The sequence below is a fragment of the Mesocricetus auratus genome, unplaced genomic scaffold (assembly GCF_017639785.1).
Source record: "Mesocricetus auratus isolate SY011 unplaced genomic scaffold, BCM_Maur_2.0 Super-Scaffold_100014, whole genome shotgun sequence".
In the NCBI taxonomy this organism is placed as follows: Eukaryota; Metazoa; Chordata; class Mammalia; order Rodentia; family Cricetidae; genus Mesocricetus; species Mesocricetus auratus.
In genome coordinates, this window is record NW_024429197.1 from 50,343,954 (window position 1) to 50,361,670 (window position 17,717).

At 41.4% G+C, this 17,717-nt stretch overlaps 1 protein-coding gene across 3 annotated transcripts in view; it reads right to left on the reverse strand.

Annotated features, from left to right (window-relative positions):
- The window catches only part of Focad (focadhesin), a 319,451-nt gene that overhangs the window by 260,573 nt on the left and 41,161 nt on the right, over positions 1–17,717 (reverse strand). For all 3 annotated transcript variants that reach the window (XM_040757181.1, XM_040757180.1, XM_040757182.1), the window contains exon 4: positions 16,926–17,080. In XM_040757181.1, coding sequence (XP_040613115.1) covers positions 16,926–17,080 — 155 coding nt within the window. The remainder of the gene's footprint in view (positions 1–16,925; positions 17,081–17,717) is intronic.

The following is a 17,717-nucleotide window of genomic DNA, read 5'->3' on the forward strand; positions in this document are numbered from 1 at the left end:
TTCTCTTTGATGATGACAGGTCTGGAGACTCCACGGGGCAGCCACAGGGTCTGTTCAGAGCACACAAATACGGGAGGGGGGGGCAAGGCGTCATTCTTGTCTTCACACAGCAGTGCAAGATGATCGCCAAAGGCTCAGAGATGTTTCTTCATTGGCTGCTTTGCAAAAAGCCATTTGCGGTTATGTGGCTGCTGACCAAGGCACAATCCTTCTCTTGATGAGGCAGGCATCTGCAAGGGGATAGGCCACAATGCTAGAGCAGCCTACAGAGAGGAGCCAAGACAAAAGCTGAAACCTCCTGGAGGACTCATTAGATGTCCATTGGGATTGCTGGGATTCTTCTGACAGTCTTGATTGCTACTCTAAATATCCAAATCTCTACAATTTGGACGGGAGTTGTCTCAATATTCACAACCTTGAAATGAAGTGCTCCTTTATAATTCTTCATCCATTTATTTTATTCAGAATTAAAGGGCTGACCTGTGAGGAACCTGGGCCACAAGGAGTGATGCCTCCCATACAACACATTTCTTTACAAAACCCAGAGTTTCTCAGAATGGAAAATGAAGCCTGATGGAGCTGTCTGACCTCCGTCACCAAGTGACTCAGAGTCACTCAATCTCCTCAGAGCCTCCCTAGGATCTGACTCTTCCAAATATCCAGATTCACTAGAGATAATAAATCAGGTCTCTGGATTGTATTCGGCATTATCCCGCAAGCTGGGACTAAGAGTAACCCTCTGTGAGGAGAACTTGCCTAGCTCATCTGGTTTCCTGGCTTCCAGCCAAGCTCAGAAAAAGAAAAAGATAATTCATGACGATTGTACACCCTTGAAAATACACTAAATATCAGTTAATACAGTATTTTAAAATGCTGATTGATTTTATAATATGCAAGCTATACCTCATTCTTAATAAAAAAGACATCAGAAAAATTCAGTAAATAAAAAGTATGGGATAAATATGAATAAAAGAACTTAACTATAATTTTTCAGAAGTGATTATAAGTATTCAAGTAATAGTTAACAGGAAAAGAATAAACAGAAACCAATATATAACTAAAATCAGTTTGAAGAAAGGAGACGGATTCAAAAGGAAAACAAAGTTACAATGAGAGTCTAATTATTTATAACACAGATGATAGAGGGTTAATATCCATGAAAAGGGAAGACAACAGGATATAGCCATGCAATCCCAACAAGTACGATTTATAATACCCAGTGCAGAGTGAGTGAGGCAATACACACATTCACGCTGAGTAAACACTGTTTCAGCCTTTGTGGATAGCATCTATAGAATTTTTAAATGAGGATGCCCTGTTCACATATGTTCAGAATCTAGAAACCTTCTACAGTTAGCCCTTACATACACTCAAAGGAAGATACTATACTATGTTGACTATCTTAAAAAGGTGGGGGGAGGAAGGAAGGAAGGAAGGAAGGAAGGAAGGGAGGGAGGGAGGGAGGGAGGGAGGGAAGGAAGGAAGGAAGGAAGGAAGGAAGGAAGGAAGGAAGGAAGGAAGGAAGGAAGGAAGGAAGGAAGGAAGGATACATGTTTGCCAGTAGGGAAACAGTTGAACTGTGGCACATCTAACATTTCAGGGCACTCTCAATTAGTTAATAATAATCCAAGCAAATCTGTAAACAGTGTCATGGAAAGATGTCCATTCATCTAAGATAGGGAAAGCAAGCTTTAGAATTATTTTTAAACACTTGGGAGGGATGTGCACAGAAACTTTTTTTTCACGTTAGAAATAGGATTCTAATTTCACTGGCATTAGTTTGTTCAAATTCCATACATCTAGATCTGATTTCAGACCCGAGCTCCTTCTGCATCCCAGGGAAAATTAAGACCAGGCCTTGAAAGAATCACTCATTCAACCTAACATTGCTGAGGCTTTCTAATCCTAATGGTTCCTATTTTTCATTGGGACCACCCAAAAGGGAAATTTTTAAAAAGAAAACAAAAGGTAACGAAAAGCAAGTTTGTCAGCAGACTCTCTGAGTGGCATGAGGCTCCGCTGAATCTACCCACCTGAGTCCTGACCCAGAAAGGTGCAGCTTTTCCATTCTCTTCTGCCTTTTCTTTTGGATGTTGGCCAGAGCCTAAGTACGTTCTCTCTGGGACTCTAGGCTCTTTCATGATTTCTCAGAAGCTCCCCACCCAGCATGTGGCTGCTTGTCCACCATGTGGCTGACCTCCAGACTGGTTTAACTCAAACAGCATGGCCTTTTCTCTTCTCTATCTTCCTCCTCCTCCAGGCAGCTGCTGAGATTTACAGCTTGCCTGGCCTGGAGTTTCTCTTTCAACCTCTAATTAAAACTGTTCTCAGGCTTTCATTTGAGTCTGTTCTTAAACTCTTTTATTAATGAGACTAAGAATCCCAGGATAGGTGGCCTCAACTTCTCCAGTAATATGTATCAACCAGGAAGGAGCTGGACTGCTCAAAATTTCTGGTAAAAGTGCCTGATCTGAAATCAAAGGGAAAAATAAGGAGAAGCCCAGTGGAAGGAGGCTCTTATGAGCCCAAACAGGGATTCTAACGGACTCTGGTTTGGACATTTAACATGTCCTTGGCTGGAGTTGTCCTGGTTCCCTGCCTGGGGCTCGTAAAGCTTAGAATTCTTGCCTTTACTTCTCCCTCATTTTTCCACCCAAGCACTAGCTAAGGACTTCTTTCCTCCCTACATCTTGCTGCTAGACCAGTGTGACCACTGGAGCATTTTCACGGTCCCCAGGATAGGACCACTAGAGGTGTGTCCTAACCGCCACACCCAATGACCTCACCCAACAGAAAGAGACCAGATTCAGTGATCTCCCTGATTTCCTACGGGACAATTTGGGTTTCGAGGGAGGAACAATGAGCACATGAGACAAACGGTTTAGGGATAGTGCCTCAACTTATGCCGTAAACCATAAACCAAAAATGTCCTTGGTCCTGTCCTGACTGGAAGGAGAAATGCCAGAAATGCTTGTAAAGTCCAATCCCCAGTCAGGATCCTAAGTGATCTTATTGGCTACCTATTCAGAGGCCCCAATGTTACAGCAACATTGAAGCCAGTTAAGGAAAGTTGTTGCCTCCTAGCCAAGATTGGAATCCACTTCTGGAGAGAGACATGCCTTTGCCTCCTTCCTTAAGAGTTAATCCAGCTGGGCAGGTTAATCACCTGGCCAGGGACTAACCCTGAGAGAGGTGTGCTCACCTTGCTAAAGAATATGAAGAATAATTACCCCTTTAATGAGATAATGTACTTTTTCTCCAAAAATTCCAGTCTCTACCATTGGGTCTGCTAGCCTTTCTGAGGCCCTTATGGCTGATCTCTTTGCCAGCAACATCACTTTCTCTCTCCTCCATTCTTCTTCATGGAGGCTGCCAAGATCTACAGCTTGCCTGCCCTGGGATTTTACTTTTAAGCTCTTTAATAAAACTGATGCCAAGTTTCCCTTTGAGTATCAGCCCCCCCCAAAAAAAAACTACTTTTTTACCACTTTCCCAATTTAAAAGTGCCTACCCACTCTTTTTTTTTTTTTTTGCAATTACAAAAAAAAAAAAGAAGTATGTACAACTTCATTATTTGTTTTTAAAGAACTTTGGTGGAAGGGCAGAAGGATAGAAAGAGGCTCAATATCAAGTGTCTGCCTTCATGTGCAAAGTTTTAAATTCACCTCAAAACAGGGAGAGAGAACTATAATTTCAATTGAGGAAGGACTCAATCTCCTAGATAAACACTATAAGCAAAAAGGTAAAGGTAACAGTGTCTTTTACCAAGGACTGGTCTGAAGCCACAGTGTAGCACAAACTCAAAAGCATTGCTCACAGCCGCTTACAGAGCCTCCTCCGCGCAGCGCACCTGATTTTCTGAGCTCTAACTCAAGAAAAGTTTAACTTTTCCGTCTGTCTCTCTCTTGCTTGGACACTAGTCAAAGCCTAGGCATGCTTCCTCTGAAACTCTGGGCTTTCTCACTGCTTCTCTGACCTTCATACCTAACACTAAAGGCATGAATTTCTCTCCATCTCCATCCTCCCAGCGCCTACCAGGGTTTTCAGCTCACCTGTCCTGGTGTTTCTCCTCTCAAACTCTAATAAAGTAGTCCTTGAGCTAAAAATAACTAAATAAAATTTTAAACATTAAATTTGAGAAAGTAGCCTTCTGGGGGGTATTTCAGGAATTGGAATTAGTGTTTAGACAAGCAGGCTGCATGAATCTGAGGTACACAGGTACACAAGACAGTTAATTAACAACTCAAAGCAAAGACTTTAATCAGGGCAAAAACAGAGCTGATTAGATATTATGCCTAGTGCATTCACAGTAGAATGTGTGCAAGATAAATCTTTAAAAGCGGAGGGGGATGCCTAGCTGCCTACTGTCTCTACTCAGCATCTGAATGGCCCCAGAAGCAACATGTGCAAATCTGAACTCAAGCTCTTCCTAAACACATGGTCCTCTACTATGACCTACTATTTAGATCAAGTGTTCTCAACCCACCCAAAGCTGTGACCCTTTAACATAGTTCTTCACATTGTGGTGACACCAACCATAAATTATTTTGTTGCTATTTCATAATTGTAAATTTGATACTGCTATGAATTTTAATGTAGATATCTGTGTTTTGCAATGGTCTTCAGTAACCCCTGTGAAAGGGTTGTTTGACCCACCAAAGAGTCAAAACCCGCAGGTTGAGAACCACTAGTCTGGCAATGCAAAGGTGTTATTTTTTCATATATATTCTTTCCAATCATCTTCGTATTTAATCCACCCAAACACCTCACCTCAAAACAACATAAATCACCAGGTGGTGGTGGCGGCATACACCATTAATCCCAGAACTTGGGAATCAAGGGCAGGTGGATCCATGTGAGTTCGAGGCCAGCATGGTCTACAGAGCAAGTGCCAGGACAGGCACAAAATCTACACAGAGAAACCCTGTCTTGAAAAACCAAGAGAGGAAAATGCACGCACACACACACACACACACACACACACATAAATCTACTCCTTTCATCTCTTGTAAAGGTAAACTACCACCTCTCTCCTGAACAACAGCCACCTTTACCCCAAAACCAATATTTATAACTTTATGTTCATGCTAAAGCCAAAGTTGTCACTTCAGAACCTCCAGTACCTACTACAGAAAACACTTTGATAGCTCCCTACTGTACCAAATACAACGACCCAAATTTTCTGACTCACCCAAATTTTCTGAATTACCTGCATTGTCTGGCCCCTACCTCCTTTCCTAGCCTCATCTGAAATGGCTCTCCCTTTGCTTTGAGCATTCTTTCAGCCTCCCTTAACAGGAACTTGTCATATACTATTTCCTGCAAATGGAAAGTTCTACCTTCTCCCATGTGCCTACACAACTTGTAATATGTCTTAGTCTCGTGTTAGTATTGCTACCTTCATGACCCTGTCAAGGCTTTGTGTTACCTGCTTCCATAGCACAGTACAATCTGTCTGAACACAGATCAACACATGTTGTTTATATTACTGTGGGTAAACTGCATGGTGACAACCTTTCCTTCTGAGCCAAAAGCATGGAAGTGCAGCAACTATTGTGTGCTTTGCTCATGGTGACACTGAAACACCAAACACAAGAACAGTGATGACAATTACACTTCTCAGTTAACAGATGCCTCAGTATGGACAAACATAGCAAGATACTATTGTGTTTGGCTATTGAGGGAAGCTCTGAAGGCAAATTTAGTTCTCCAAGTACAGGATTTAACACATTTACATTGAAACTAAGGCAGTCCCAGGCCTAGAGTGGTAGTGCATTCCTTTAATTCCAGCACTCAGAAGGCAGAGGCAGGAAGATCTCTGGAAGTTCAAAAAGCCAGCCTGACCTACATGGTGAGTTCCAGAACAGCCAGGGCTATATAGAGAGATGCTGTTTTGGAAGGAAGGAAGAAGGAAGGAAGGAAGGATCACTAGAGCATGTGATCTCCTTTTTCCTTTTTTTATTTAAGTTAGAAACAAGCTTGTTTTACAAGTCAATCCTAGTTCCCTCTCCCTCCCCTTCTCCCCTGCCCTCCACCAACCCCCTATAATCAATATAATACACATATTATCGAGCAATGAGACAACTCTGTGGAAGCAAGGCAGTGTTTCTTTTTGTTGTTACAGTTTTGTTTTTCATTTATTCAACCTCAATCCATATACTTGCAACACTAAAACTATTCAAATTCCAGACATAGTAAGAAAAGGGATTATGTCAGCCCCGGGAAACAAACATACACAGGTCCTGGCAGAGTCAAGTTATCCAATCTCAGGTCCTGCCCTCAGAAATCTGAAATTCTCACCTCACACATGTAAGAGATAACAACCCAGAAGTGGGCAATAGCTGTGAGCTAAGCATCTGAAAGTCAGTCTGAAGTGGGATGAAACGCACAGCCTGCGAGCCAATTTGTCCCTGATACCCATGTGCATCTCTATTCTTGAGTCATATGGCAACAGCCTCCCTACCAAAAAAAAAAAAAAAAAAAGTGGGGGGAAAGAAAGACCAGGCTGTGGCTGTAGCTCAGTTAATAGAGTGCTTGCTTAGCATACACAAGGGTTCCATCCTGGCTTCAGTCTTTAGGACCACATAAACAGGACACAGTGGTGCCCATCTGTAATCTCAGCACTCTTGAGGTAGAAGCAGAGGACTAGGGTCATCTTCAGCTAGATAGTAGGTTTGAGGCGAGTCTGGACTACATAAAACTGTGGCGTTGGGGATTTTAGGGGAGAAAAGGAATAGGAAGAGGAAGAGAAGAGGGGAGGGGGAAGGGAGGTGTTGTTCTAGGAAGCTTTCTTCTTGGGGCTTGATGACCTGGGGTGGCTAGCCCTAAGATCAGTTCTTGAGGCTGATTTATGAAATCCACATGCATGCACACAAACACACTCACCTGCACATGCACCAGCACACACATGAACATAATTGTACACACACACATACACACACACACACACTATACACGCATGAAAACAAAACAGAAGAGGAAGAGAAACAAAAGAAGGGAGGGGAGGGGAGGGGAGGGGAGGGAGAGAGGAGGGGAGGGAGAGAGGAGGGGAGGGGAGGGAGAGAGGAAGCAGTAGACATAGTCTTATGCCCAGGCTAATTCAAGTGGATGCTGTAACTTAAAGCCCAAAAAGCTCTAACATTCTCAAACATGCTCAGGAACCTGGTGCCAATGTCCTTCAATAATAGTTTTTTTTTTTTTAAGTCAGGTTACACAAGATTATTCAAGAACTCTGAGAATAAAGGGATTTTCGGGTCTCAGCCACATCTCAGTAACCAGAGACATTACAAAAAGAACCTCAGTGTTCACTAGGCATGAGATCCAAGGCTCAGATCTTACAATTAAAGAGTGTGGATCAATAATGATGAGGATTCCAAAAATCATAAAACAAACAAGAAAAAAAACTGGCCAAGTTGTACAAACTATGGTAATTCAAACGATCATGCAAATTGCTTTACACCAGACAAATATAAATGATCACAACAGTGTTTATGGATCACAGGTATCGGGTTTCTTTTGTTTGGGGTTTACTTGATTACAACACTAAACACTGCTCACACATGTTCATCCTCCTTTTAAAAAAATACACATAATGTTTGGCCCTGGCTTTCAAAACATATCAAATGCAAAGTACAAGCAAGGACCTTTATTTGACCAGAGATAGACTAAAAAAGAGATTAACAACAACAACAACAGAAAAAGAATCCAAAAATGGATACAAATGGTACAAACCTGGTCAAGCTGGCCAACTAATTTTTTAGTTAGAAAAGATTTATGAGTCCTGAAAAGGATTCTTGCTCGACCTGAAGGATTCTCAGAAAATCAGCAGCAAATAGAAGAGAGAGAAGCATTCAATCTATGACCAAATCATTGCCTAAATCCATGAAAATGTAGGAGAAAAAGACATAGAGTCTACAGGAAGGGAAGGAGAAATAAAAACAATCTTGAGGAATTCATGTTTAAATGACTCGAGAACAAATGTTTATTCTAAAAAAAAAAATCTAAGATGTAAAACTATTGAGAAATTCCTTAAGAAAGTCCTGTATTCTCATTTCTCTTTTAAGTACCAGAAAATAGCCAAATTGCTTCTGATGCAGTTTTCCTTTACAAAAGTAACACACTCAGTAGCCACTCTTCCTAAATCACCCAGAAACATTTTAACATGAATTTGTCTCTTAAAAGGACACGCAAAGCTTCAGCCACATCGAGGAACTTTAAAGAGAAATGGGGCAGAATGTCCTAGACAAGGAAAGTGAGGAGTCACTTTTCTGTTTATGAGCTTTAAAGAGATCTTGGGACTTTACAGAAAAGAAAGAGAATGGGGGTGGAAGGGGAGAGAACGCCTGCAAACAGACTAAGAGTCCTAAGGGGAAAACTAAAAACGCAAGATGGCGAAGCAGGTGTGGTCAGCTAGCTACCTGGGTCTCTGCCAGGTGAAAGTGACATGAACACTGCTGTCAAGGTGAACACACCAAGGAGAGCACACTCAAATCCACCCTGAAGTTCTAAGGCTTCATTAAAGGCTGCATCCTGCAAACGTGGAGAGGTCCTCATACAAAAATATCCCTCCTTGGCACCTGTCCTACCAGATGAAAGAAGGAAACAGAAGCTGAATAGCGCAAAACTCTTCAGTACAGACAGCCAAGAAGAGTGTCTCCTCAAGCTAGCTGGTCCCTACATGATAACAAAGCAATTAAGTTTCCAAGGAAGAGAATCAGCAATAGAAGAGATGGTGGGAATTTTCTCTATTATTCTCAATCTTAACTCCAAATAATCTTCAGAATCATTTTTAAACATTAGATTCCCTATGGAATTTATAATCTTTTATTCAATATTTCCTTTAAAGACAGACTTTCAGAATTTCAGAAAATATACTTTAATTTCCCGTCTTCAATGCACCCTTGTAAAATACATTAACAGTAGGTCCCTTCCCTGTTTGAAAGCACAAAAGGCACACAAATCAAATGCTAGCCTAGTTTATCTAGAGTATAACCTTCCTTTCCACTAGACACATTTTAAAAAGAAGGGGGATGGGAAACAGCAGAGCTGAAATTACAGGCTGTCTTGACACCTCAATATCGAAAACTGAATACCTGGTTCCAAAGGAGAGTAAGATTTTATTCATAATCCCGTTACTAAGCAACAGTAACAAAGGCTGCATGAGCTTTCCGGAAGCTAAAAGAAAAAAAAAACCGTCTACGGAATGGAAAGTGGGAACTCCTTACTCTGGGAATCCTTAAACTCATATAAAGACAAATGAACACAATCTAAACTCAAAACAAGCAATTCTTCAAAGGACAAGAAAAGTATATGCTACTATGTATCATTCACTTTAATTCCAGTTTGCATTCATCTCAAAACTCACATTCCAGAGTGATAATCATTTCCTTACTGTGTGTCCTTTATGGTCCCTTGTTCCTTCAACCTCCCTAGGGAAGCAATTTTTCTTTTCAAATTTCCTTACTGATTAAAAGAACATTTCAGAGGCCTTAAATCCATTTCTTTGTTTACAGAAGCTATAAAAACTAGTTTACAATTGTTTCCTGTTGCCCCAGCTTTGAAGCAAGAACACTCTGGGACATCAAACTATTCCTTTGAAGAGCACAGTCTCTCAAGCAGAGCCAGATACTTTCCCAGCCACTCCCTTAAGTTCAGACAACCAGGACACTGCAGATGGCAAGTCTCTCGAAATTAGACTATACAATGGAACAGTCTCAGAGCCACTGTGGGCTGGGTTTCAGATCCTCACATTTTCCAAGACCATTTTACAGGCTGAACTGCAAGGGCCACAGAGCTGGTGATCAGCTGGAGACATGCTTGTCCACTTTTCCATTCTCTGAAGCTTCCCCACCTCTGCTGTACTACTGCTGCGCTCCACAAGCCATGTTCTCCACAGGTCTATTCCACAGATCCGCAAGCCACGTTCTCCACAGGTCTATTCCACAGATCCACAAGCCATGTTCTCCACAGGTCTATTCCACAGATCCGCAAGCCACGTTCTCCACAGGTCTATTCCACAGATCCACAAGCCACGTTCTCCACAGGTCTATTCCACAGATCCACAAGCCATGTTCTCCACAGGTCTATTCCACAGATCCACAAGCCACGTTCTCCACAGGTCTATTCCACAGATCCACAAGCCATGTTCTCCACAGGTCTATTCCACAGATCCACAAGCCACGTTCTCCACAGGTCTATTCCACAGAGGGTTCCCACTTTGGGCATTTTCTCTGCCCACCCAACTTCATCTCAGAGAGGGATGTTAGGAGATAGGAAAAGATAAGTTTAAGATATAATTTCCTAAATCCAAGACAATCAGTCCTGCTGTGACTCTGCTCCCAAGTATATCTATCTAGTATCCCTATGTGACAGGAGAAAATCCTGAGGTAAGAAGAGACTTAAGTAGCACAAACTGAAAACCCACTGCCTCAGCCAAAGTCATTCCTGCTTCTAGATCACAAAGGCAGACACAGTTTTCTGTCTATAAAGTTTCCACATCAGCACTGGACGAGGAGGATGGCTGGAGCACCTGTTTTTAATTAGCTGGTTTCTTACATTTCATTCTCATTTTGCTTTTTATAAAAAACATAAGCAGCACAAAGTTTGGTTTTTGTAATTGCTGCAAACCTCAAAGCTCTGCTACTTGAAATAAAGCAAATGAAGAAAATTCTGTTTTCTGACATGAAAACAGTTATTACCTCTATGGGCGACAATAAAGAAAACTTAACTCTTATGTAACACCCTTTATGATCAAACAGAGTACAAAATTAAATTGGAAAGCAAGCTTGGTGGCATGTAGTCCCAGCAATGAAAAGGCTGATATGGGAGAATTTCCTGGGCCCAGAAGGTCCAGAGCAGCAAAGGCAATGCAGTAAGAGCCAACCTAAGAACATGACAATAAAAGGTGAAAGCAGGACTCAGTTGGTAAAGTCCTTGTCTTTAAGCATGAAGACCTGACTTTGTTCCCCAGAACCCATGTTTAAAAGTAAAAACAAAAGAAAAAATAAAGTACCTCGGCATAGTGGCACATGTTTGTAGTCCAAGAAAAGGTAGAAAGAAGCAAATCCCTGCAGCTAAGTGGCCAGCTAGCCTAGTCTTCTTAGTTCTTGGCCTGAAAGACCATGTCTCAAAAGAAATGTGGATTTCACTCCGCATTGCCACCACAATGCCTTCAATCTGGTCCCTGACTATTTTCCACTATGACAGACTCTATACCCTCAAGCTGTGGCCAACACAAACGTCTCCTCCCTTAGGCTGTTGTGTGTCAGGTATTTGGTCAGAGTAAAGAGAAAACTAATACAATACTATTAGACAATTTGTCCAAATGCTTAAAATTTACATTACTGGGAGTCAGCTCTATGCTGAGCGATGTCGGCTCACACCTTTATACCCAGCACTCGGGAGGCAGAGGCAGGTGGATCTCTGTGAGTTCAAGACCAGCCTGGTCTACAGAGCTAGTTCCAGGACAGCCTCCAAAACAATACAGAGAAACCCTGTCTTGAAAAAATGGGAAAAAATGTACTCATGCAAATTCAAAACAAAAACTGATTGACATTACCTGAGAAACAATGCCCGATGATGTCCTCTGATTCCATGCTTTCATGTGAACATTATCTATACACAAACACTCTCAGCACTAACATTCACAAAACACATTGATTAGCTTCAGCTTTGGGATCTACTTCAGCTACATTTCCCCATTAACAGTTTAGACTACATAAACATTCTCAGATATAGAAAAAAATGCCACAATACTTTCAATGTCAAAATTTCTATACTTGCTCACTATAAAATGAAAGGCTTTTTTTCTATATCTTTGGTCACATTTCCAAAGAATTCTAAAAGCTAGTGATGACCTATATATAATAAAATTATCCACTAGCTAAGGGGCAACTAACACTAATTACCTTTAGAAAAAGCCATATGGAAACCTACTACTATAGCAGCTTCTGTGAGAGAGAGAGGAGGGAGGGACGGAGGGACGGAGGGACGGAGGGAGGGAGGGAGACTGTCTGTGTAAAGACTTTAAATGCAGTTACCATATAACAGAGGGATTCGATGAAGGGACACAGTCACAATTTTGCCATGCCCTACTAAATATCACAGGTTAGGAAATTAAAAGCTCAGTGGCAGAAATGGGTACCTCTTTTGGACTTAGCCAATGGGATCCCATATTCCCCCAAAATATGACAGGTTACTGTCACTGCTGCAATGTGTAGTTTTCCCCATCTGCTGCGTGGGCCCTGCAGAGCTGTCTGAACCCCCAAATAACACATAGGACACTATTAATTATGAAGCTGTTGGCTGTTTGCTTGGTTTCTCATTGGCTAGGTCTGACTTGATTATTAACCCATAACTACTCATATATATTTTACAAGAACTTATCTTTGCTAGGACATACTCCTGCCACATCCATTCCTCCAGGGAGTCACATGGCAACCAGCTTCTTCACTACATTTCCCAGAATCCTCCTAGAATCACAGTCCCACCTATCTTGCTTCCCTATTGGCCAACAGAGCTTTATTGACATATACACAGGAGTCTCCTATCACACTACTGTTGGTAATCCTACAGAACTTGAGACATAGAACATGAAGAAACCAAGCATATAATGACCTAGAAATCTCATCCCTCCAGCCTAGCTTTCACAGTGCTGGAAGGTGCTATGAACACTACCGGGTTGAGGTAAGGGGATGAACAGTGTCTTGACCATCTCTGAATCCTGAGTGCTACAATAATCACCTGCCTAGAAAGAAAATGACCACTGGAGCAATAGTGGCATGAATGTTACTGGAATAACCAAACACGTTCTTGCTGGATGTAAGGCCCAATTCATGAGATAGAAGCTATATCCAGCACCATCATTGAGGTAAGAACCTGTGCCTAATAGATCATAGGCCCTATGTGAGAAACTACTACTATTATTCTGCTAAATGGTCATAGTGTTAAATCAACCCCTAACAAGTTATCACTGTAGCCGTAGATGACTGCATTTCGGGACATCAGAGGAACTTCTTACAGTAGACAGCTAGTAACAAGAGACATAACTGGTAAACATGAAGAGAATAGGAGACTGCAGAGCTCTCAGACCTAAAGGAGATGTCTACATTACACACTGTGCTCGCAAGACTCAAGATCATACAGGAACAGGAAGTAGAAAGAGTCAAAGGCAGGAGATGACTACAATGAAACAGTATTTTCCTAATACAACAGGGCAATTGCACATATGAACTCACAGTGAGAATGAAAGTATCCCTAGCATGGAGAGGGAATGTGGGCACAAAGTCCCATCCCAACTGAGGAGCTATTGGCAACTGAAAGTTGCTGAGAGAGGGAGAGTCAGTTTTCTTTAAGGCTGTAAACTCTGGCAGGTTGACCTGACTCTAGGGGATAGCCTCACGGCCAAGAGTATTTGGGCAGCACAAACTATATTCAGTGCGTTAAAACCAAAAAGGAGGATACAAAGTTGAGTAAGTAGGGAGGTAGGAATAAAGCTGGGAGGAGTTGGGGGAGTGAATATGATCAAAATATATTATACAAAATTCTCAAGGAAAAATTTAGTTTTAAAAATTATTTTAAAGAACAGTCACTGAGGAACCGCCTAAATTTGCAAAGTGTGTAAAATTGAAAAATGATAAATTATTATTTTTCCATACAATGGAATATTATGCAGCTAGAAAAATATCATAAAAGTCTAGTATGTATGGAATAAGTTCCAAGATATATTTTTTTCACCAGAAAATTTAACATCAAGAATATTTTATGGGGGCTAGAGAGATGGCTCAGTGGTTAAGAGTACTAGCTGCTCCTCCAGAGGACCCAGGTTTGATTCCCAGAACACAAATGATGGCTCACAACCCTCTATAATTCTAGTCCCAGGAATCTAATGTACTCCTCTGGCCTCCATGAATACCAGGAATGCACATGGCACACAGACATATATGCAGGCAAAACACCCATACACATAAAATAATAATATAAAAATGATTTATAAAAGATTTAAAATGACAGCCAGGTATAGTGGAACACACTTTTAACCCCAGCACATCTTGAAAGTCAGAGGAGCATGGATCTCTGTGAGTTTGAGGTCATCCTGATCTACAGAGAAAGTTCCAGGACAGCTAAGGCTAAGGCTCAAAAGTAAACAAACAAAAGATTTACAATAACAATGAATCTACATTTTTTAAAAGAATATTTTATACTACATACATATATATGCTTTCTGGTTTCGGGAAAAGAGAAATACATGTACATGTAAATTTTCACTATATACATTCACATATCTTTTATCAGTTATTTTAACAGTCAATAGTTATTGTGTATAAATTATATACATGTTATACTGTGATATATAATATGTATATATAATACAGACACACACACAAGACCCAGTACCAGTCTGCCACTACAGAGAAAAACAAAGAGCAAGAAGACCAGAAACTTTGCCTCCTAAGTTCATATAAATGATATACCTAGTCTAAAACACATTCGAACTTTTAAAAAATAATAATGTTACTGGCAATTATAAACAGATGGCAGGCATACTCACCATTAGTGATGCTTACACTTTATGGTCTATAATAGTGATTGAGGATTCATACTAATGTGTGATTAATATACCATGCCAGCATGATTTTCTCAACTAATCCTCTAGAATTAAAGGTGAACACTCAAATCTCCTCTAACTGCTGTTTTGTTTAGATCTTATTGTATGTGCATTAGTGTTTTGCCTGTATGCATGTACATGCATTACACATGTGCCTAAATTTGGTTGTCAGCCACCACATGGGTGCTTGGGAACCAAACCCAAATCCTCTGTAAGAGCCACAAGTATTCATAATCACTGAGCCATCTCTCTGGCTCTAACTGCTATTTGAATACACAAAGACACTGTCCTGGTCCTCCCAGTGGCTAATATCCTAATATAAGACGTACAACTCCAGTTTTTGTGTGTGTGCCAGTCAGTTCTCTCCTTTCACCATCAGTGCATAGCTAGCGACAAGTATTTTTACCCACTGAGTCATCCCATTAGCCCAACAAATACAACTCATAATGCAAGTAGATTATATACCTAGAGATTTAAAAGCGTTTGAAAACTATGTGGGGTGAAACAGAGAATAAACTCCATTATTGGTACCTGATAAAGAACAGGAGTAAAACAAAATCTATGTCGCTTACTTAAAGCCAATTAACAAGTAGGAAAGACATATAAAAATCTTTGCTTTCAAAAATTCTCCTCAGAGTGACTTCTTAATGAATCCTAAAAATGACTTCTAAAATTCTTCATATTCTCTCTCTCTCTCTCTCTCTCTCTCTCTCTCTCTCTCTCTCTCTCTCTCTCTCTCTCTCTCTCTCTCTCTGTGTGTGTCTGTGTGTGTGTGTGTGTGTGTGTGTATGTAGAAACAGAGAGAAAATGAATACATTTTACTGATGTTTAGTGATGATACAATCCTTAGTTTTTTTCAGAACCATTCAGTCATCTTCTAAGCTCAAGGAGTGTGTGAGACACTTAAAATCAGGTCAGAATAGTCTGAAAGAGCAAGCCACTCAGCTAAAAAGGCACAAGAACCTAGGACAATGAAGGTGACAGCAGAGGAGCAGGAGGAGAAACACTCACCTCACACAGAGGTGAACAGTTGCACTATATCCAAGTAGAAGGATCATGAGAAGAAACAGCATAAAAGGGAGACCAGAGCTAGTTTGAGAAGACTTATATACCATGTTACAGGGTTTAGGCCCATAGATAGAAAGACATAAAAGAAAGACAATAATCAAACAACGTACAAAGAGGTGGCCAGACCAGAGAGAACAGAATAGGATTTATAAAGAAATGTCAAAAGAATAGAGGCAATGAAGACTGACAGACTCCAACCCAGAGGTTTCTACACAGATCGCCGTAGCTTCTCTGAAGACATAAGTACTCCGCACTATGTCTTGGCAATAAAAATGAGGGGGGAAACATGAGAGTGAGCAAGGAAGACTGGGACAGCGGGTGCACACAAGCTGCATGCATGGCTGCATCATCATCCCGGCTGCTTTGGGAAAGCTGGTATGAGAAATTTAAAAATGAACCAGAGCTTCTGCCCAATGTCAGCCTGGGCAAATAGTAGACACAGGTCAGTGAGCAGAGTGCCCCCCAAAGAGGAGCGGAGTTGCCCCATCATTGACATGGTGAGACTGAGTTACAACAAAGTTTTGGAGAAGGCCAAATCCTTCAGCAGACGAGCAAAAGGAAAAGACTCAGTACTCAGGGGTCCCGAATCCTGGTGACTGGAAGCCACACAAGGAAGTTCATGAAATATTAACATTCTTTTCCAGAACACCATTTCTCCAAGCATAGAACGGCAATTGCGTTTCAGGGAGTTGAGTTTTGGTACTTTTATTTTAAACTGTTTTGTTTTCTTTTGTTGATAGAGCTGGTGATAGAAGCCAGAGTCTCAACCGTCCTAGATAAGCACCTTATCACAGAGCCACACCCCAGCTCTCAGCTCCCAGGGAGGAGTTTACAGGTCTCCTGCTTCAAACAACATCCTGTCTGACCATCTTGGAAAGGAGCAGGTCTCTGCTGCCTCCTGCCACTCTATTACCTTCTGTTTGTGAACGGACTAAATATGGCTATACAAAACAAGCTCAAAGAACTAACTCCCCAGGAATACTCGGAAGATACATTCCTATGTCATCAAATATTTAAGAGAGTCTCAAGTTATAATTTCCTAATACATATTACTGGTGCCAAAGGCTGACTACAGATAGCCAATATGACATAAAAACTGTGTCACTGTGCAAGTAGAAATGCTCTCGGAAAGTTTCCTTCTTAAAGTAAGTCAATCCATTACTGCAGTACAAACTCTGGGTCCTCAGCAGGGAATCAGTGAGTTGTGTTTCTAAAAGCTTAAACCTTGAATCAAATATGACGGTGAGTGTACCTGGTGGAAGGAATCAGGTTGAGGATCCCATTGAGGACGTAGCTGAACTCTGCATGGCCCTGAGCAACAAGGGCCACCAAACTCTCGCAGCAGGCTGCTCGAACGACCGTGTTGTCACTGCAGCACTTCTCCCACAACAAGTTCAAGGCAGCCGTCTGAAAGCAAACCAGTGATTAAAAGACACTTAGGACACAGAGAAACTCGCGCAAGGCACAACTCTTCATCAGCATGTAATCCATTCACAGTGGGCTAGTTTCTGTACCAAGAACGCTGCTGTTGTCACTTTGCTCCTACGAGAAACTAATCTCTGTTTTCCAGGAAAGGGAATAGATTTGTTTTGATGCAGTGCCTCTCTTCCCTCTGGCTGCACAATAAGGCTGGATGCGGCAGAAGCTCAGGCCAAGTTCACTAAGCATCAGGACGTAGTGAAGACTTGATTCTATCACCTGCTGAGCTACTTGACCCCAGCAGTACCACGTGGTCTATCAGGTCACCTAAGATGAATCCCAAATACCACCCAAGTCTGAAGCTTCTATGGCAAGGGCATTTTCAAAGTGTTCCTGCTCTACTACTGCCAACCTCTATTACCTGGGTATGCGTATACCTCGGCTCTAAGCACACTTGAGTTGAAACCTCTCAATTCTGATGTGGGCCACAACAGAGGGAGAGATGCACGACAGAGAACCAGAATCTGCCCGTTGCATTGGCTAGCAACACATCCTAAGAGAACTGTTTTGCCCAAGAAAAATACCATGACTTTTCCCCTCATACTGAGAATCAATATTTGTTAAC